General features: G+C 39.9%; 1 protein-coding gene across 4 annotated transcripts in view; it reads right to left on the bottom strand.

Moving 5' to 3' along the window:
• RUNX2 (RUNX family transcription factor 2) overlaps positions 1–22880 on the bottom strand; it is a 124121-nt gene that overhangs the window by 4560 nt on the left and 96681 nt on the right. For 3 of the 4 annotated variants that reach the window (XM_071218478.1, XM_012523579.4, XM_012523577.4), the window contains one exon: positions 1206–1271. The exons of the other annotated variant lie outside the window; for it this stretch is intronic. In XM_071218478.1, the coding sequence (XP_071074579.1) occupies positions 1206–1271 (66 nt within the window). The remainder of the gene's footprint in view (positions 1–1205; positions 1272–22880) is intronic. 4 annotated transcript variants of the gene reach the window in all.

Here is a 22880-nt window from a genome sequence, read left to right as displayed (position 1 = left end):
TTCTCATTGCATTTCAGATATTTGATGTGAAATTCTTACTAAGTCAGAATAGTTTGTTTTTCTCAACCCAATATAAAGAAACTCCTACATGACTAGTTATGTTATTGGTACTTTGGGTAGGGCCCCATCATCAATAAAGGAACATCAAAAAGATGCCCTAACATGTGCCTTTTACTCCTTCTCAACCAGTAAAATAATTCAACATCTGACTATAATCTCCCTTTCAACAACACTGCAATCAAACTAGGTTTCAATGTAATCTGGAACTATCTTCCTTATCTGGGGGTATACGAGCAGAGTCGAGCCCTCAGAAACTCTACCAATGGTCATAAACTAAATGTTGTAGGTTTTGAAGATGAGGCGGGAAAGGCTCCAAACCTTAGGAACCATTTCATTTCTAACATAACTGGGAGATGAAGGACCTGATTTGGGCCTTTTCTAAAATGCCACCTACCCATGGAAGGACGTAAGGGGATGGCAGCTCACTACCCATCTAACAGGTCTCTGTAACACAACCTAGAGAATTAGCTTCAGGTCAACCTGATGATAAAGATGGTTTTCCTCTAAAATAAGAAGTCCTTTAACTTCTAAAGCTAACAGTATGTCTCCTGAATTGGTAATTTTTGGTGTCTAAGTTAAACTGCAGTTACAAACCATTTCATGTGGAAATTCATTTTCTGAAATGCCTAAAAATGCAGAGTTGTGATCTTTTAAACTTGGGTTAATTATGATTTTCTAAAATTGGCAAATCCTCTTGTGTTACCCATGTTCTTGTTAAGATTTTGATTGCTTCTAAAATCTTCCAGTTTCTTGGATCTCCTATAATTACTTTTCCTATAGCATTTAGCTATAAGGGAAAGCACTTAGTAAAATTTGAAGGCTTTAGTGACTAGGTATTTCTTCAGCCCCATTTTCAGTCAGCCTTGTTCTGGGATATTACAATATTTCTTAATTAAAGGAATTATCCTAATACTTTTCTTTGAAGGTGCTGATTGAGGATAGTCCATTTTTATGAAAAGGCATGCTGCTTGTGATATTTATAAAATGTTAGAGGTAAAGTGCCGTGATGTACATCTGTAATAAAACGTGACTATTTAAAAGAAATATATAGTTAACAAAACTTTTGCTCATAAATCAGACAGTACCAAGCAGATAGCCCAGCCCAGCCCAGCCCTGCCCAGCCCAGCAATTGTGAAAAGTCTCACCTGCCTGGCTCTTCTTACTGAGAGTGGAAGGCCAGAGGCAGAAGTCAGAGGTGGCAGTGTCATCATCTGTAAAATGAGGGGGATGAACTCTAAGTTCCCTTCCAGCTCTAACGTTCTATGACCAGGAACTCCAAGATAGAGAAGCAAAAGCCTTATAGGGAAGGGGTAGACAGAGAGGTCCCCACCCCTCATTAGTACCCTCTCCAATTCCACAGGCCCATATGCAGAGGGTAAAAAGCCGACTGAGCAGCGTCTAATCCCAGAAGCACTTTCAAGATGACAAGCCAAAGCTAACACAGTTCAGGCAGTTACTCTGCTCTTTACAGATTCTCCCATCCTCAACCGCTTCTACCTGACCACCACCACCCCCAAAGAATAAATTATGATAAGTCAAGTTCAAAAATATAGAAGTAGCGATTGTGAACAGAATCAGAAGTGAGAGCAGATGAAATTTAATGTCCCCTCTGCCCCAAGCTTACACACTGCCATTTACAATAGAGACACTAGCCAGCCTTTTCATTGCAGAGCATCGAGGTGAACTTGAGTTGGCAGAGCTAATAGTTATAGACAGGCTACTTCTGTGTGCATTAAGTTGAATTCTCAGATCTTAAGAAACCAGAATAACATGAGCAATTTAAAAAGGAAAGAAGTCACACTTAAAATGTCAATGTTTGCTCCCCAAAGCAGCACAGAGTTCACAGAGGCATGTTAATGTAAAAAATGCTTCTTGTATTTGTGCTTAAAATATACTGTAGTAATAATTAAAATTCCATGTGGTTTCATTTATTTTGACACAGAAACCTCATTAAAGCCCTTTATGTGGGGCCCTGCCAGTAAACTCTAATATGCTTTTGAATTTATCATCCCCCACCTTATTTTCTACTTTACCTGATACATTTTGCTGATGTTTTTATTAGCCATCACATGTCTGGATCACTGTATCTTTTTAGTTTATAGATGTTAGCTAATGCAAATTGACATTCATTTTTCAATTAATGAGCTCTGGTAGTGGTTTATAGAAAACAGTGCAACAAATTTCCGCTAGGTTTACAGTATTTTGACCAATCACTCCTAGTCATTTGAGACTGTAATGTCTTGAGGATTAACTCCTTCTGGGCAAAGAGAGTTAATATGGACTTTAAAGGGATTATAGGGTAATTTTTATAACTTACAAACAATTCAATTTTCTAGAATTTGCTTAGTCATTTTCAGTTACCATGTTTCTGAAACATACTGTGTTTTCATGGAGAAATATTAAACACTGGCTGTAATATAACATGAGACCCCCTACCTAAAAATCTATGATGGGAAGGAGGGGAGGAATCCTTAACTTGAACCAATAATGTAACCCCTTTCCTAGTCTTCAATTTATTTATAGAAACTGTTGCACAGGCAAACAATATCATTACATTTTCTTTCATTGGATAGGGTTATATCTATACTTCTAACCTCTGTTTTGTACATCAACTCAGGTTTTCACTTAGAGTTCCTTCTTGGGTTATTTTGACATCATGACCTCAGCTATCCACACCTTGTGTGTCCACAAACAGATTAAATAAAGCCATAGATGGCTTGGGAACTTTTTAAAAATGGCAAGGAATAACCTGCACAAATCCATTATTGTTGTTGTTATCCTTATAATCTGTTTCATGTACAAAATACATTAAGCCTTGTTGAGCAATGGGAGTTGCTCAGAAACTGATGGTGCTCCAGCCAGCACTGGATCATCCAGCTCCGAGAGCCTCAGAGGAGCCAGCACCTACAGTCAGGTTAACAGTGACACTGCCAGGAGCACCTGAAACCCAAGTTAGTTTTGTTCAACTTTGGGCAAAGGGTACATTATACAATAAACATGAATATGATGTAAAGAATGTAACACAGGCTAATTTTTAGACAAATAATAAATGCAACAAAATCTGTCCCTGTGAAGCTTTAGGCTACGACCCTAGATCCCTTTAGTTACTCCATTTACTCTCCTCTGCTGGTTGGGGTACTATGATGGCAAAGTCCAAACTCCTAATTTACTGTTTAGATAATTCTAATCTAAGCCCTGAAGCTGAGATCCAGAGAACATTACATAATCCCATTGTCTGAGTGAGGCAGAACCACAACTGGACAGACAACTCTGACTTCTTACAAAGGAGATGCAATCTTAGCCTTAGGAATATGGTTGATATGATCACAGATAAAAAAAGAGATATCGATATTATATAGACAAAGCTACATCTGCTATTTTAGAAGGCTATTTGCCTAATGAAAAATAAGTAGACTCTTCTGGTGCCCCAATGAGAATTATGGTCTTTGGGGCACTAACTCCTTTCAGCCTTGTTGTTGATCTAATCTGCTCAATATTGGACAATTAGTTCAGAGCATAATGTGAATGAAGGAAAGGTCAAGACTTTCATCCCTTTAGGACCTGCTGGCTTCCTACAGATGCACGTTATTCCAAAGCCAGTTTGTGCCCCTAATAATAGCCAGTCAGCCTGCAAATAAATGTAGCTGCCATAGAGAGAGATGAGAGATGCTCATTAAAATGGCACTGGCAGCAGCAGCAGTCTTTTTTACAACCTAATACACATGGGGAAGAATATATTAATAAAATGGCCATGAAGCTCAAATAAAAATAAAATCAATGTTAAAAGTAAAAACATCTTGCCCTCCCCCCTCAAGGTCTATGAGGAAAAGAAAATAGTCTCTCTTTACACAACTAGGACTCCTGGCAAGTAGAAATGGGTGCAAAGGAGTGAAACCAAGAGAGAATAAAAGAGAACCTCTGATCTCCTTCAATCATCATGGCCTGAACCCTGCCCCCCCCCCCACACACACACACACCCTGTCCCCCGCAGCATCTTCTGCACACTGTTTTCTAACACTAGATATCTTGGGCCATGTGCGACTCCCAACTAACAAGTAATAAGGGCAGAGATCCATCTAATCTGTTTGTCTCCCCTTCAGTGCTCAATAATAATAATACTTGCCATTTCTAGGACTTTACCAAGTATTTTGACACACATTTTCTCATTTAGTAAGCCCTCAGAAATAACGGTTGGTAGAAAATAGGCAAGAAGATCTTAGAATGAAAAGAACAGACTGGGTACTTGCCACTTACGGCTGTCAGCTGGGAAACATTTTACCCACGTAGTTTCCCTTTTAAATAAAGGAACTTACACATCCCAGCGAGGAGGCAGGTAGGCACAGAAAAGAGAAAAAGGGGCTTTCAACCCAGACTGAACCTATGATGGTATGTTAAGTCCTCTGCCCTAAGCTTCTTATGCAAGGGCATAAAAGTACAGAATGAAAAGTCATCATCATTCTCTGCAATGAGGTGTTAACTTCAAAGCTTCACTGGGGCTTTTAAATGGTAGCAGTTATTGCTTCAACAAATCCCAAATAAAGCCCAAGTACTTTTTATTAAGCCCCTCATGGCATTCTATTGGAATATATAATATGCAAGATCTACACAGAGCTGCTATCCCCTCATAACTCAGAATCTTCTTCCCTTTCTACAACATTTTAGCTCTCCCCTCCCCAACTGCTCTATTATATAAGTTCCTATTTCATTCCTGTTTCAATAGCATTTATTTTCCATATCACTCTTTAGGGCTTTCAGTCACTGCTTTATTGAATTATTAGCTGTTTCTTAGTCCGTTTTCCTCATCTATAGAGTAAGCTTTGGATGGGAAGGGTCGTGATTTATTTCCTTCTCATATCCCCCTCGGAACCTAGTACATAGCACCTGTCAGCTTAAAATGAAAATTACATATATATATATATATATATATATATATATATATGAGGGCATATGGATGGATGGATAAATGAACTACTAAATGGGTCTAAGGATAAGGGACTCTATACAATAGCCAATGCATTTTTAATGCTGTAAAAAAAAGGTTATAAAAAACTTGCCCCCGCCAGCTAACAGTGAGGTGAAGAGGGTCAACCACCACACAGGGAACCGAGGGTGCCTACAGCTGCAAGCAGGAGAATTGCATCCATCATTCATGTGGAATCTAAGCCCCTATCAATATAGATAGAGGTGGAGTGGACATAACCATCCCAGGGTCCACAGGATGGAAGAATAGACTATGGATTGGAGTGGACTTGCTGATATTCTACTATAGAACTATAGTGGTTAGTAATGGAAGAAATTGTGGCATTGATATGGAGAAAGTGGCCACGATAGCTGCTGAGGGTCGGGAGAGGGAGGAAGAGATACGATGTGGGGGCATTTTCAGGACTTGGAGTTGTCCTGGGTGGTACTGCAGGGACAGATGCTGGACGCAGTATGTCCTGCCATGGCCCACTGGGTGGACTGGGGGAGAGTGTGAACTATGGTGAGGACCGTTACCCATGTGGTGCAGCGGTGCTCCAGGGTGTATTCACCAAATGCAATGAATGTCCTGCGATGATGAGGGAGGCTGTTGATGTGGGAGGAGTGGGGTGAGGGGGGTGGGGGTATATGGGGACCTCATATTTTTTTAATGTAACATTTTAAAAAAATAGAGGGAAAAAAAGCAGAAAATCTAAAATGTAATTCAAACGGCTTCCACACCTATAAAGCCCTGTAAAACTACCTTCAAAGAGTGTTAAAGCTCCTCCCAGGCATCATTAAATTATGTGACCTCAGGGTATGGACAGTGACCCATAAACAGCAGTTGCCAGGAGTAAACGGGTACCTCTGATTTGCCACCAGTGCCACTCCCACCTCATTTCCAGCACCTGTCCTGCCTTTGAGCCAATACCTGTGTAGATCTCTGCTAGAGAGCCTTGAGGAGAAGAGATGAGGGGAAAGGAGGCCAGACCAGGAATGCACGGCCTCGGGATGGTTAGTGCACTTGTCTCCCCTCCTGATCCCAGGTTAACCACTGACACTGAGGTCATGAAATTTATTTGGAGTGACTAGTAAAGTCAATACAGAGTAAAATTCCCATCCTGTTTAAATGTCTAGACTGGTATATAGGGCCAGTAGGTCCAAGGTATCAAGGATCACAGATGACCTTCAGAGATAAAGAAATGGAAGACTGGAGAACAGGCCATCTGACCAACAACATGAGATTAAAACTTGGTACTACTGCCCTGGGTCAGTATTCTGTTTTACCTCTGCTGCCTGATAGAGCATACCAGTGGGAAAATGCAGATATATGCCTTGACATTCTTTGGATCTGCATTCTACGAAAACACAACATGAAAGTGGAGCCTCCCATTTACATACTACCTTTTTGAGCCACACAACTATGAGAGCCTTAAAACCAAAGGGTATCACCCCCTACCCAAGCAGAGGTCAGCAATAATTTTACAAGGCATGGCTGAGCATCAATGCATAGGAGTGAAAAATAAGGAGGCTCTTGACCTATTCAGAGTCCTTCAGCCTACCCTTCTAACTTCATTTCCCACTACTCCTCAGTGTGAAGCCTCCTTCTGGTAGAAATATACTCAAGACCATACCTGGAGCTCTGCTCAAGCTCTCCCCAGTGCTGACACTGCCCCTCTTCTTTCTGCCAGACCAAGGTAAGCACTGTTTTTAATGCTCACCACAACATAGGACTTCCCAGGTGGATAAAGTCTTATTATAATCTTTTCTTTACCATACATGGTCTTGGACACCTACATAAACCTTAGCTTTCCATGCATTTTCTAGTATTATAATTGGTTTTAGATAAGTATTTTCACTTTCCAACTAAAGGGAAAGCAAATTAAAAACAAGAATCTCATAGCCTGCTTTTAGATCCTACACAATACGTAGTATGGTGTTGAGAAAAGACTGGGTACTTAATAAAAATTTCTTCAACAAAGAAATTTTACCATTGTGTCAAGCAGGCAGTATGGTAGAAGCAGAAATACTATGTAAACATTATCGAAAAATCAACTTTAGGATCTATGTAGAATATTACTGTGCATTTTCCACACTGAGGTTTTAAGGAATCTTTCATCTATTTTCTTAATCTGAGTCTCCTCACACTAAAATGACCAGTTATCTATAACTAATTTATTTTTTCTTTTAATTTTATTAGATAATAATTGGAAAACTGTACCATTACAGGAAGAAATTTAATGGATTGTACTGAACTACAATTAAATGGAGAAGAAACCAGCAAAATGAGAATTCTGAATCAGTTTTTTTTTAAGATAATGGAAGATCAGACTAGCAAACTCCATAGTTTTGTAAAAGAGAGGAAAAGTGCCTCAACTATCCAGTATAAATATTTGTTTTCCATGTTGTAACGAATTGTACTTTTCCACTGCATGCTCACAAATTCTGAAAAGACCAGCTGATCCTCCGGCTAAGAAAGTATGCTGTGCTGAAGGAAAGAGAAGGGGGAAAATCTGGCAATTTTCAAAAACTTCAACCAGCCTTTATACCCATCCAAATTTGGAGGATATGGTCGAATAATATATTTCCTTTTTGTGAAGGGAAAGGGGTTAGAAGATGTGAGAGTGTGTGTGTGTATGTATATAGGAAGGGGAGAGTAAGAAAGAAGGAAAGAGTCCAGGGGGGTGGGGGGGGGGGGGAGAAGAGGGAGGAAAAAAAGAAAGAGATCTTGCTAGGCCTTGATTAGGAACTTTTCAAAGGCTAGGGAGGGGGAGAGTCTTTGAAACCAGATCTGCGGCAGGAAGGAGGCCAGCACCCAGGACACCGTGTCTTTCAGAAGGGGCCACCCACGGTGCCGTGGCAGTCATATGACTGCTCTGTCACATCCTGAAGCCATTTCCAGCCCATGCACACGTCTGTGCTCCCATTTAGAGAGGATGGGATATATTGGGAACACACATATGGAAACACTTTCAGAGAATCAGTTTCCATGAAATTCATAATGAGCCAAGTGGCTTCAGATGTGGTTGCGTTCCTCCGATTAGCCAGAAAAAAAAAAGGGAAAAGGAGGAAAAACGGGACAAATCCACCCTTTCAGACCTTATTTCAGTTTCAGAAAAATTAAAAACCACTAATGACTTATGGCTACCAAAACATGGAGCCACAATTAAGAAAGGAAGAACTAGGAGAAGAGGGAAAGAGGTTTAAAAGCCTTGGTCTTCCCCGCCTAAAAGTAACAGCTTCAATATCAGTAATCTTATCAGAAATCAGGAGGAGGTGTTCCTGTTACGGCATTGGGCATTGCGTAGAGTGGCATAATTAACTTTTCGACATCCTGGTAGAATGTGGTGCGCGTGCGTGGGGTGGGGGGGACAGGAGGTGGGGAAGGAAGGAAGCAGACTAGAGGACCAGCTCTGATTTGATAGCATATGTGGTCAATTAAGATTATTTTAAAAATTGCAACTAAATGATAAATTGTTCCTAAGTAAACCTTTCCCAAAAAGCCTAAATTCAGAGGGGACAGACAGCCTGGTGTTTTTCTGTGACCTGTGCTAGTGATAACTTAAGACTATATTAAAGCAGAAATTTATGAACTAGTTGAGATATTATATATTAGAAGCAAAGCCTAGCTGATAGGAACGCATGCATTACAAGACAGGGACAAATGCAGGGACAATATTTAAGAGGGAAATTTACCAGATATTAGTAATAGAATATATTACTTGACATTAAAACAACAATAGACATATAGTAGGAAGCAAAATTCACATGGAATTTTAAGATAAAACAAGAGACATGCAAATATTTCTTCTTATGGGGTTGGGGTTGTTTTGGGTTATGCCAGCAGATTGGGGAGAACAGGAGCAGTGAAAGAAGCCTTGAGTTTCCTCTGCCCTGTGGGGTCCTTCAGTGGAAAAATTTGAGCAGCATTTCTTTCAAGCTTGGTAGCAAGCCTAAACCCACTGTGCAGGAAGGCTTTCACTTAAGTTGCTTGATGATGGGCTGGGAATCAGCTCTGGCTGTTGCTTAACAGATGAGTCTTTGCATTTTCCCAACCATATGAATCCTATAAGTGGTTCAGTACTCACAGTATCCTATGGTGTTAGCAAAGATTTACTAAGAGGGAAGAGTGACTAAACGAATGACTGAGACTCGACAGCTCAGATCTGCAGGGCATCCTTACGCTATCAAAGCACTTCTACTTAAATTATGTCATGAAATCCTCAGAACAGCCCTATGAGGCCAACAATGCCACTGACCCTGCTTGACAGATAGCATATGTAAGCCCAAAGAGGCTAAGTGATTTCCTCCTGGTTACAGACAAGTACGTGGTGGCCTGGGACCTGGCCCAAGACCTGCAGGTTCTGCTGCCACCGTCTCCTTAAGGTACAGGGATTCTGTGCCATCTTCATGTGAATTTCAACAGAGTGTTTATGATTACCTGGAGGGCAATTAGTGAAAAAGGGTTCTGACAAATTATCACTGGCAGCCCTGGGAAGTAGATGAGGATGGGATGTGGAATGGGGAGGATGATGTGTGCCAGTTATTTGACATGCTGAACCAAGCTGCAGAATTCTGAGATTATTTTTGCCACTGATGTTCTGAGTGATCTTAAGCAAGATCATGCTTTATATTCCTCTGGTTAGCTCACTAAATAAGGCTCTTTTAAGTGGGAATTGATAAAAGTACCCAGCAAATAGCAGATATCTCAATCCCCAAAGGACTGTCCTTCTTATGGATACCATGTGAACTATTAAGGCCAGAAAAGAAGGAAACTGAAAAGGCTGGGTCTAACCTAGAAAAGACACGAGTTGAGAATCAGAATCCTGAAATTCCTGCCCAACCAAACTCTTTGTAATAAAAACATGACTGAGAAGACAGATACCTGTGGTGATAGGAAAAGGTCTATGAAAGTGTCTGATCTTCATAGAGACCACAATCCACCATCCCTTGAATGCACACACTGTATCTTTAGATAGAGCCTGGATTCTCTGCTTCTTAAAGTAGGACTCCATCTGCTCCCCTAAATCCAAAACCAATCCAGTTGTAGACTAGCCCTATAACCTAGTCTAATACTGATCCAGAAGAGAGCTCCATAGAAAGGAAGAGTTGACTCCAGGTGGCAGTGGCCCCCGAGGTACAATCATTCAAAACCTGGCACGCTTGGGTCATATTTTCTTTTTTCCCCAAGTACAATTCCCCAAGACAGTCCTTAAAAGCTTAGAGTGCTGGCGTGTTTCAATAGCCCTAAGGCCATCCTGGACCTTAAAGCATGTGATTCAAACTGTCCCCAGACCCAGAACTTGAACCAGGCTACCAAATTCCTGTCAGATGTCTATGTTAGCCCCAAAAGGTACAGCTGCCCCAGGCCTAACACCATCCATACTAATCTAGGATCAAAGCCCCAGACTTTAGCCTCAAAGGGTGTCTCCTCAGGATTTATCTTCTTATTTTCTCTCTCCCTCTACAGTTAGATGCATCCACTTACCTGTTCCCCAACACAGGCCTGGGCTGTTCAGCCCTGAGATCAGTTCCTGTCCCAGAAGGAAAAATACAAGAAGCTTCCTGGTTGTGATAGAAGGTTGTCTTAGAATCAGGCCTGCTTTCGTCCATCTATTGTATCTTCTCCCAGATGGCTTATCTGGGTTCCTAAATCCTTGTCTTGTCCATCTTTCTAATTCCTCAGGATTTCCTCGTTCATGACTGCCTACCTGCTGTGACTTCATGCCATGCTCTTTACTTATGTGTACATAAGTGTACATTTCTAGATCTCTATTATGGGCACATAAACAATTACTGGAGCAAAAATCTTGTCCCAACTTACCTCCCCAATCTTGTCTCTCATTTTGCCTCTTTGTAAGCTCTACAGTCCAGTTGCACTGCACCCTTCTCCATTTTCTGTACTGCTCTGCACTTCCCTACCTTCACACTTAGGTTACATTAGTCCCTGAGTCCTTGGTATCCTCACCCCCACCCTGTCTCAGCCCCTTGAAGTTCTAAGCAGCCTTCAACGTCTCACTCACAATTCCCCTGAGTGTGCTTTGAAACCTTTCTTGCATGTTCTTGCTTGAAATTGTAGTGATCACTCCTGCCTTTGCCCTTATTTGGTTTTTCATTTGTGTCTCTCTTCCAGGCATACAGAGGGAGCAATAATCATCTTATCAGCTCTACTACCTACAAATTCCTTAAGAATGGGAGCTCTAGTTTACTAATCCTTAAATAGTGTAAACTCCTCTCAGAGTGATAGATAGTGAGTATTTAAATATGTGTGTGAGGAGAAAATGATGGCAATAATAGATGTGACCTAAAAATCTTGCCTCAAACTGTAATTAGTATGCGTATTCTGACATATGCTTGCCCATCTTCTAATCAAATGTCTTGCTTGACCTACAGATATACCTGTATTTACCTGGACCCAGAGAGCTCAAATTAGAACCAGATCCACAGCTCTGCTCTAACCACCAGTTTAAGGGGCATCTCTTGTTCTAACTTGTTCCCTGGCTTGCATCCTTATCCTGGGAACAAAATCTTTTTCTGGCTTTTTCAGTCCCAGGAAAGTATCTTGTCCCATACTAACCCTAACTCTCAAAAATAATAATTAAAAAAGATAATGGGAAGCGGATGTGGCTTAAGTGAGTGGGCTCCCACCTACACATGGGACGTCCCTGGTTCAGTTCTGCTGCTTCCTAAAGAAGACAGTGAGCTGGTGCAACTGGCAGGCACAGCAAGCTGACACAAAAAGAGACACAAGAAGAAAAACATAATGAGAGACACAACAAAGCAGGGAATGGAGGTTCCCAGTGCCTCCTGGGGAGGACAAGCAAGACAGTGAGCTGATGCGACAGGCAGGCATGGCAAGTGGACATAACAAGATGACGCAACAAGAGATGCAGGAAGAAAAACATAATGAGAGATACAACAAAGCAGAGAGCAGAGGTGGCTCTGGTGATTGGGTGCCTCCCTCCCATGTCAGAGGTCCCAGGTTTGGTTTCTAGGGGGCTTCTAAAGAAACAAGGAAAATGAATAGAATAGATACAGCAAGTGCAAACAACAAGGGGGTGGGGAGAAATAAAATAAACCTTAAAAAAAAAAGATCATGTCTCAAATTTATACATTGCTTTTTAAGTTTTAAGTGTTTTTACATATATCTTTTGATTTTACCTTGACAAAAAGCTTATGAAGCAGGCATGGCAGGTACCAACTGATAAAGCTTAATTAAAGACAGTGCACCATTTCAAGGACACATCTAATTAATGTCAGAGCCAAAATGAAATTGTTGTGCCTCCTAATTTGTGTACCTTTTTACCCCCTAGATTTGCCTCATTAGTATCTATCACTTTTCATCTTAACAGAAGTCCTGACTGAGAAAAGGAAAGTAGATCTTTTAGAATGGGAGACATTCCAATTGAATTTTTTTAAAAGTATGATAACTGGCATGCCTTTTCACATAGCTACCCCATTTAAATCCAGTAACATCAGGAACCAAACCACTACCTTTTATTTAACTGAAAAACCAACTTACATTTAAAAGATATTTTCTTTGTTGCTAGGACTTACCCTAAAACCACGCATAAGAGTCTTCATACTACCCTGAGACAACGCTCCTTATGTAACTTCCGAATCCAAATGTAGTGCAGTAACAAGTCCCTCTGATAGTCCTAGTTTTTCCACTCAAGCCCTGCACATAGAATTAACTCAAAACTTCTGCAAGAAAAATGTCCCTTTTAGAGTTTGATTTGGCATCAATTTCAAAGAGCTGTTTGTATATTTTAGAATATGTAGAATTTTCCTTTGATTGAAACCTCTCTTTTAACAATGGACAAGAGATGATTTCTCTTCTGAGTGATTTAAACAAAAACAAACACATCTTAGTTACATAGATCCTTGTTCTCAGAGTGGTTTTTCTGAGAGAAATCAAGCCCTACAGACTGTTAAACATTTGGCAAAAACCTTCAAACAGCCAAAGCCAAATAGTGAAATTTTCCTTGTTGTAGGAGATAAACAAAGACTAGAGAAAACTAAAGGAAAAAAAACCAAAAAACCAGGACCTCCTTTCACTTTCTACTCTGCCTCAGTAACGTTCCTCTCTCAACACACACATACACACAGCCCTTCAGAGGGGTCTCGTTGTCAATGTTTATTTCTGGTGTTATAGTAATAAACTTGCCAGAAATGGACATTTTCAACATCTGTTTGTGGCTGCTCCCAGGCTCCTTGTATTTCTTTGGGACATGAAGCCTCTGTTTCCCAAGTGTAAACAGACACACCTAATTATGTATTAAGGTGTCTGAGAAGAGTTACTTGTTTTGAAGATAACCCCACCCCCCCCAAAAAAAAAAAGAATAAAGGAGGGACTGGTCTGTTCAGTCTGCAGTGAGACAAAACACACAGCAGTGCAGTAGCAGCTCCTCAAACAGTGGATGATCTCTGCCTGCCAAGAAGACAAAACCCAAATCCTATTTTTCCCAGCCTAAGAATAATGTCCAAGTTCACTCCAGATGTCGACCGAAACAGCTGGTAACCATGCACTATCAAGAGAGATGGTGCCACCAGCAGCAACCCAGGACAAAATCGATTCAAACTTTTCATAAGAACTTAAGTTAAAGGATAAAGAGGAAATGAGGAAGGAAGGAGATAATTAATGGTTATGCCCAGCAATTTCTAAAAAACATGCCAGCAGCCTATGGAAAATGTAGCAGGAGGAAATTATTCTAGAGCATTGGACTAACAGACAGAGACATGGGTGCTGGTCCTAACTACCCCTACCTAGTAGGGTATCATGCTGGAGTCCCTTCCTCTCCCTGAACCATACTTTGTCTCATCAGTAAAGCCAGGAAATTTAACTTAATCATATCCATGGCTTTTCCAGTTCTAAAATTCTGTTTCTAGAATATTATTAGATCTACTCTGAGAATTCCAAAAATACCTTTAAACATTCTACTAGAAATTCTGTGTCTTAAAGAAAGGTCCCTAGGGAAGCAGACTTGGTCCAATGGACAGGGTGTCCACCTACCACATGGGAGGTCTGCGGTTCAAACCCTGGGCCTCCTTGACCTGTGTGGAGCTGGCCCATGAGCAATGCTGATGTGTGCAAGGAGTGCCGTGCCACGCCCCCGCATAGGAGAGTCCCACGCATAAGGAGGGCACCCCATAAGGAGAGCCACCCAGGAGTGGTACCACACACACGGAGAGCTGACGCAGCAAGATGACGCAACAAGGGGAGACACAGATTCCTGGTGCCGCTGATAAGGATAGGAGTGGTCACAGAAGAACACCCAGTGGGTGGACACAGAGAGCAGACAACTGGGGGGGCAGGGGGAAGAGGGGAGAGAAATAAATTTTTTAAAAACCTTTAAAAAAAGGAAACATTAAATAAATAAATAAAAACAGTATGTGGGAAGCGGATTGGCTCAACTGAAAGAGCATCTGCCTACCACATGGGAGGTCCAGGGTTCAAACCCCAGGCCTTGACCCGTGTGGAGCTGGCCCATGCGCAGTGCTGATGCGCGCAAGGAGTGCCATGCCATGCAGGGGTGTCCCCGCGTAGGGGAGCCCCATATGCAAGGAGTGCGCCCCGTAAGGAGAGCCGCCCAGTGCGAAAGAAAGTGCAGCCTACCCAAGAATGGCACCGCACACACACGGAGAGTTGACACAACAAGATGATGCAACAAAAAAGAAACACAGATTCCCGGTGCCACTGATAAGGATAGAAGCGGTCACAGAAGAACACACAGAAAGCAGACAACTGGGGGGTGGGGGGGAATAAATAAATAAAAAAGAAAGGTCCCTCATTTCATTAAAAAACAGTGTAGAGTTTTAAAAATGAGTTAACAGCACCCATTGGGAAAAACACACACACACACACACACAGCTAGCCCTCTCTCTCAATACAAAATGCCAATTAGAAAATTTACAAACTTTCCCACAAAATAAAAAACATAATCATTAACAACAGCTTGCAACAGTGACCAAAAGAAATTGGGACCACTACTGGCTTTTTAAGAAAGGATTTTATCATTAAACTTAGCAGTGAAGGAGGTTAAAACTAACTTTAGGTTCACATAATCAATAGGAGATAGGATGTCCTATAGCGCTACCTCTATTCTTTGTTCTAGATTCTTCAAGCAAATTATTTTAACGAACTATCTGAAGTTAAAATAAATATTTGACATCACTCTTTCCAACTCTTGCAGAGCAGGATATATTGTTATGCATAACTTAAGTAACTTCTGTATAAGTCTCCTTGCCCACATATCACAATACATATTCGAAGTTAAAGATTTTGCTAATGTGTATATTTTTAACATCTAGGATGCAATTTACATTTACAAAATTGAGAAGTAGATTATTTTCACTGTTTTTTCTGATGAGGAATTGGGTGAATTTTACTTTATTTGGGTCCTCTCACCTGCGTCATTTATGGAAGTTGGCTACTTAGTAAGGATTATCGGTGTCATGTCCCCCAGGCATAGCCTGGAAAGACTTAGGATGATACCCAACAAAATTGTGTAGCAGTCTAGTTCTGATATGGAGATTCACGACAAAGCATAGTGAGAAAAGCACACCACTGGAGCCAAAAGACTTGGGGTTGAATGTTTTCTCAACCGCTTTCAACTGTGTGACCCTGGACAAGTCTGAATGTTTCTGAGCCCTGACTGCCTATTGGCAAAAGAGGGACTATAATATTTATACACCAAGAACTGGTGATGTTTAAATAAGATAATGCCTGTGAATTATCATTGTCCTAGATATCATTGTCATTATAAGGACTAGGTCTTGCAATGCATTTATTTTTACTATCACCTGTGACTCGGTTGCTGTAATTCTTCCCATGTTCTTCTGTACCTAATTCACCATAAGTTCCATCATGGTGTTCTTTATCTGCAAACTTTAAGTCATTCCTGCCATCAGAAAAGTCATTAACACAGATGATCCCAGTGTCCTGGTTTTTTTAAACTTCCTTGCTTTCTGAAGCAGGGCAGCAGAAGACTTAATGCCCTCCAATGGCTCCTTCCTGGTTGTATCTTCAGAGTTTTGCTACACGTCCTGTTGCACCTTCTCGAGTCTTCCCCTGTCTTGGCTAACCCAGCGTTCAGGCCAGCCTCCTCCGGAGACAGTGGATTGACCTGCCACCAGAGTCCACTTGTCATCTAACTGCACCAGGTCATGGGACTCATTATATTCAAAAGTTATGCTGCAGGGAATCCAACATTCCCAACTCATGGATTTTATCTATACATGCTGTTTTCCCTCAATGCTAACCTGTTTATTTGTTCTATTGTTAGAGCTTGCTTGCTTGCCACATTTTTAGGTAATTGAAGAGTTTCACCTCAATGTGAATGACTCGTTTTCCTTTTATATAACCTGAAGTGATATTGCTTATTTGATTTTTATGAACTTTTAGAAAGATTTCTTTCAAATTTTTAACCAAAAATTTATTGAAAACTTGGTGGGAGAGCCTTGGGTGGAGCACATGTGGGTGAAATAGTTTAGGTTTTTTTGTTTTGTTTTGTTTTTACCTTTTAGGTACCAGGGCACATCGCAAAGAAGAGCAGGGCAATGCAACTTAGCCATCTGCAGAGAACCCCAGCATAAACTGTGGCTTTGCAAGTCCAAAGCTGGCATTTCAAATACTAGTTTGGAAAGTCTGCAAATAGGCCGAAACATAACCACATCTCCAGTTTTCTAGTTTTAAGGTCCTTTGAATTAGTTATCTATCTTCTAATCTACTTTTGCAGTGATTTTCAATATTATAGTACCATACTCTTAAGATTGAAAGGGACCTTGAGAATGATCAAGTTCAGCCCCACCTGACAGAAAAGGGGAATTAATTATGCCTGTCCAAACTGTTAGGACTCAGATATCTTGGCCCCAGAGAAGAAAACATCCCTTTTTCCAAAAAAGCAAAACGTCTTAAATTTTATTCCCTGTTAAAATGACTATTTTTTCCTATGGTTTATTATTTCTGTTGATTCTCACTCTAGTTTTGCATCCTCCTCACATTAAATCTTTTGTCTTCCATTCCCTTTTATTGTACTCTTCTAAATGAAAAGTCCAGAGAGGAAGGTTAAAAACTGGATTTGACAGCCAAAGAAACAGCTCATCTGGAGTCTGGTATGTGGAGTTTTCACAGCCCTTGGAATTTTTCTGGATTTCCCATCCTGTGAGATGTTGATAACACTTGAAATGTATCTTCTTTTGAGTCGTCTGAGCTTCCAAAACGTAAAATAAATCCATCAGAAACATTTTAGGTAGATTCAGTCACTGGGGAAACATGCTCCCCAGACCCAGATTTTACTACTCTCCTTCTTTCCTTTAAAACAAACAAATAGTTGATAGCTTTCAACAAGCACACCTCTGCCCTTGGAGAAGGAGAAGCTTATGTGCCAGAAGAGTAGGACTCTTGTTACTTTCCAAACAGGAAATGTAAGAAAAACTGCCTATCTCTTCATAATGTCGTGCCTAATTTCTGCAACCCTAAATTGAACCTCTATTTAGGGCATGGTTAAAGGATCTGAGGAGGGCGCAATAGCTTACTACACTGCTACATCAAGAGTATTTAAAACTTCCTCCTTTAATTAGCTTGTGGGCAGTGAGATCCTGCTCGACCAGCCTCCTTTTTCCTTATCAACTCAAGTTCCTTTTCAGTTTAAAATTCCCCTGTGAAGAAGCTGTCCTGGGTACTGACTCCATGCATAGGGAGGGCAAGTGGTGGTTTCTCACCCACCTTTACTCTTCTCAAGCCTGACCTAACCGCTAGCCCCTTACCCAGGGGTCTCCACACTCCCTCCTGTGGCTATCAATCAGCATATGACGCTGGCACAGCCAGCTTGGTATGCCAAAGTGGTGACTTTTATTTCATCCCATCCTAAAAGCAAAAGGAATTGGTGTGTATAAAGGCTATGAAAGATACAAAAACACACCACCTGCAAATGAATAGGATGAGTAGAGAATACAATGCTGGTTCAGTCCCCAAAATTAATCCCATCATTGCACTTCACTGCACTGAAATCTGGGTTTGCACAGTGCCAAGGAAGGGGAGCTACTGGAAATAATCAGATTAATGTGTCAATGAAAACAACCTAACCAAACATTTCAGCTCACAAACAGGATTACTGGCCTGAATTTTCCAAGGTGGCAATTCTGTTTCACCTAACAAATTGATCAATCAATTATCACTTCACTTTCGTGTACATCAACAGTGTCCAAACACTGACTAAATTTTATAAGAGGTATTATTATTCATTTTAATGTACACTAACAATGGTAGGGAAGCATTAATAAAACACTTTAATAATATAGATAGAATACTTTATCACTCTCCAATTCAGACTGCCTCCATCCCCATCACTTGCAGGCAAGCCCAAGCCACCAACCTCTCACCAGGGTGACTACCATGGCCTCGCAACACTCCTTGTTTTCTCCCTCACCCTCTTACTGTGCACCACCCAACAGTCAGAATGACCTTCTGAAACAGACCCTGCTTACCTCTGAGCGTAGTAACAAATCCAGACTGCCCACCCTCTGCAGCAGAGGCTCTACAGGACCCGAACCAGCCTGTCTCACTGACTTGATTGCATCATCTACACACTCCAGCAACTGGGTCTTTTTTCTTCAAATTTTTGCCTCTCCTTCCTCAGTAATAGCTAACACCTACTGAGTGCCAGGCATCAGTCTAAGGGATTTACACATATTAACTATCTTTTGTCCTCATAACAACTTTTTGGAGGCAGGTATTATTACTATTATACACCCATTTAACAGATGAAGAAACTAAGGTACAGATTGGTTAAATAACCTCCCCAAAATAACAAAGCTAGTGAGTAAAGAAGTCCGAACTTAAAGCCAGAGAGTCTGGTTCCAACGATCAAGCATTTAAATCACTATGCCACATGCCAGTAAAAAATGCTCCATGCGATTTTCTGTCACTATATTTCCTGGGACTAGAACAAGTGCTCGATGAATGAGTGAGAGACTATAATGTTGATAATAATTTGTATTTGTAAAGCTTTTTATTGGATGGTCATAAAACACTATGACAGGAATGGTTCAACTAAAAGGAAATTTCTTATGACTCAAATTATATTTTCTCTAAACATATCTTATTTCTTTAATATAGAAAGCCTAGTCCACTGCTCAACATTTATTCTATTATTAACAAAATTCATTTATTCTTTTGTTTCAGTAACCCTTACGTAGTAAGATTTTCATTAGGAGAAATGATATTTCAATGTAATCATTCTCAGGTAAGGAAGGTATAACAAAAGTTACATAAAATCAAGCAAGGACATGTAAAATGCCAACAAAACAAAAGTTCCTTCATTTTATATTGAATTGGGGTTTCAAAATCTATCTTCAGCCTCCGACTTATTGATAAGCACATATATGAAACTTCCCCTTAAACACAGCTTCAGCTATGGTCAAGTGTCAAGATCTAAATGTAAAGTTCTTTGGCATTAATTGACCTGATCTCAAGTTCCTACTCATCAGAACCAAATGAAGCACATTAGAATCCAATGAAGCACAAGACGAAGCTTTTCTTGCCATTTAATAGTAGCTCCTATTAATTTAGTTCATAAATCAAATGCCATACTAGTCTTTATTATTACTATGGATAATGGTATTTTCTGATATTACCGATAGCTAAATCTTTTCTACAAGAAAGCCTACCATTTCAGGTCTCAGTTTAGAATCATAGACCTTCAAAACATTATGGTACCTTGGAGAACCTCTAGCCCAACTCATTTTACATGCAAAGAAACTAATACCCGGAGAAGATAACTGACCTGCTCAAGAACTCAGAGGGACATCCCTAGTTAGAAGACAGGTTCTTCAACTCCCAGCCAAGTACTATTTCCAACATAATGCTAATGATGCTGAGTGTTTAATCCCTATGTCATATGCCTAGGCCTTAGAAGAAATGTTTTTCTGAAAAATCAAATCAACTCAACACAATTACTTGAACAACTACTATTTTATCAGTGTTGAAATTCAATCCTTTTGGGTGCATATGCCAATTTAAAATCTTCAACCATTTGCTGGATTACAGAGGTTGTTATCTGAGGTTCTGTTAGCCCCTCAAAAGGTATCAGTGACACCTGCTCATTTCTAAGATTAGAAACAACTTCACATTGCTCTATTAACTGCCCAGCATGTCAAACTCTTCCTTTTTGAAATCTTTTAGGTCAACTCTCCAATGCACCTTTAAGCCACACTAAGAATGCAGTGTTTTCCTAAGGTGTAGTCTGAGAGCTTATGGATTTGTATCTTGTTTTTTGTTTTTAAGGAGTACCATTGCACTATTGCCAGAATTTTTTCTCTTTTCCAAAGCCTGTTTTTATCTCCTTTGTAGCATTTATTTAGAAAGGGCTCTTCTTAATAATGTATGGCTTTACTGTGACCACATAAATGGGTTATTACTGATTTATTATGAATCACTGCTCTCATTGGCACAAGGTGGAGAGTGTTTATAACCATCATTATATTTATTATTATTATTCCATTAACTATAGCATTATTATTAATTACAACAGGCAGCTGGAACGGTGACCATCTTGGTTGGAGAGAGTGATGAACCTTGGAATCAGAAACACTGGTCTTATTCTAAACCTACCATGCTTAGAGGCACTTCTAGGTTGGTCACTAAAGGCCACAGTTACCCTGTAACAGACAGGACATCTTCCTGCTTAAGAAATCCTTTTAGATATTTAGGGACATGTTGCCTAAGCAGCATTTTTTTAACATGACTTTCAGGAACTTGAGATCCATAAATTTCTTGCAGGTCACAGCAAAACAATAATTAAGAATTGAGACAGTATAGTTAAATGGGATGCCAGATTTGCCTCAAACTAAGTCACTTAAATTCTGACCCAATTTAATAATATGTGCCTTCCTGTTCACTTTGTAGGAAAATAAACAAACAAAAAGAAATGTGAAAATGACTATGAACTGTTCAAAATAAAGTGATGTCCAAAACTGATTTTGAACAATTTAAATTTGTTTTATTTTTTTCTTTTCATATAGGATTTCTAAAAAAACTTCGTCCTTGTTTATTTTTACCTCTTTTAACTATATCTTTCTAATTTCCCCAATCCTAATAACTAACTTAAAATAATCATGCAATTTCTCTTTTCCCTTTCTAGCAGCTGTGACCAGTTACTATTTCCTGAGAAAGCAATGCCCAACGAAGTGACAAAATAATAAGAAAACATAGGTGTTACAATGAATTTCAATTTTTTCCTGAAAAGGTAATACCCCTGTCAAGAATATTTACAAGTATATTCATTCTAAATGCAGTAAAGTGGTAAATTCATGCCTACGTGTAGGTATATGTTAAAGCATAGAGCTAACAGTGCTGCTTCAATTTATCAGAAATACCGGCAAATTCCATACTATATCACATGCTAGGACAATATTTGTGTATATAGGAAGGAAATTAAGGATAATGGCAACTGTCATCAATGCCCTCTACAGCCCCACCTCTAGATCTATTAGCCACTTCCTAAGGGCAGTTATCACATGTGTAACCCGAAAGCATGCTGCCTATTGGACAGGCCTTTCTGCTACATGCTAGTACTTCCGTGTGCGTATGACAAGCAGAGCATTAAAGGAGGAGTTATGGAATGATAACAAATGTTTAGAAGCCTAGGCCCTTGGCCCTAGGAGAACTTTCAAGCGACCTGGGAAAAGATAAGCTCACATACATTTTTTGTCATCTTCAGAAAAATTATGCAACCACACTCATCAATGAAAGCAATTTTTTACAAGTTGAAAATGTAACTGTTGAAGCAATTTGGAGTAGAGGTACAATTTAAGCAGAATGGAGTTGATTTTTTTAAAACTTTCCAAAGGAGATAGCTTTTAAGTTAGTTATGGATGTAAATTAATTGAGCAGAGAGGCAAAAATGATCTCCTTTCTCTAAAATTCAAAATAACCTTTTCAAATTTTGTTATCTACATGATCTGGTATCATGATATTAACTATCATATCTGCATTATGTTGCCTCCTAAGTGATACTGAAAGCTTCCAAAGGGCTGAGACCATGCCTTCTATTTTTTTATTCATTGTCTATCTAAGAACATTTTAAGTATGTACCAAATACTTCTTGAACTGACTTAAATGACTGAAATGAATTGAAGAAAGGCATTCCATTCAGGAAGGAATGGAAGAGGTTACTAATACTTTGGACAACATTACTAAAATCTAAAAAGTTCTTGATAGGCAGAAACTATTACCTGAATTTAATAAAGTAAAGCCCAAAAACAATAACTATAAAGTACCATCATTGGATCTAAAGAAACAACTGTGAAAGTGAAAATGAGGGGCGAGGCCTGTCCTGATCAAGATGGCAGTGAGACGCTTCAAGGCTCCATGCCCCGACATAAGCTTTGAATAACCAGCAAGAACTCATAGAAAATCTCTGTAAAAACTCAAAAAAAGCTGTTAAAAGATTGCAGTAACAAGGTGAGTGCCAAATCAAGAGAAAGGCCACTTTACAAAAATGGTCCTAAATATGCTCAAAAAGCTCAAGGAAACGTGAACATAGGCTTAAAGAAAATCAGGATAATGATGGAAGGACACAATGATTATATCATGGAGAGAAAGAAATTATGAAAAGGAACCAAACAGAAGACAACAGTAACAGAAATTAAAAATTCCCAAGAGGGGTTCAATGGCAGACTGCAGCCATTGAAATCATCAAGTCTGAGGGAGAGAGAAGAAAGAACAAAGAAATGAACAGAGTCTGAGAAATTTGTGGGATACCATCAGACTTACCAATGTACGCATTGTGGGTGGGAGAACCAAAAGGCGAAGGATAAGAGAATGGGGCAGAAACTATTCAAAGAAATAGTGGCTGAAA

Source organism: Dasypus novemcinctus, chromosome 11 (assembly GCF_030445035.2).
Source record: "Dasypus novemcinctus isolate mDasNov1 chromosome 11, mDasNov1.1.hap2, whole genome shotgun sequence".
Classification (NCBI taxonomy): Eukaryota; Metazoa; Chordata; class Mammalia; order Cingulata; family Dasypodidae; genus Dasypus; species Dasypus novemcinctus.
The sequence above is the reverse complement of the archived record's forward strand: the minus strand, read 5'-3'. Positions and strand labels throughout refer to the sequence as shown.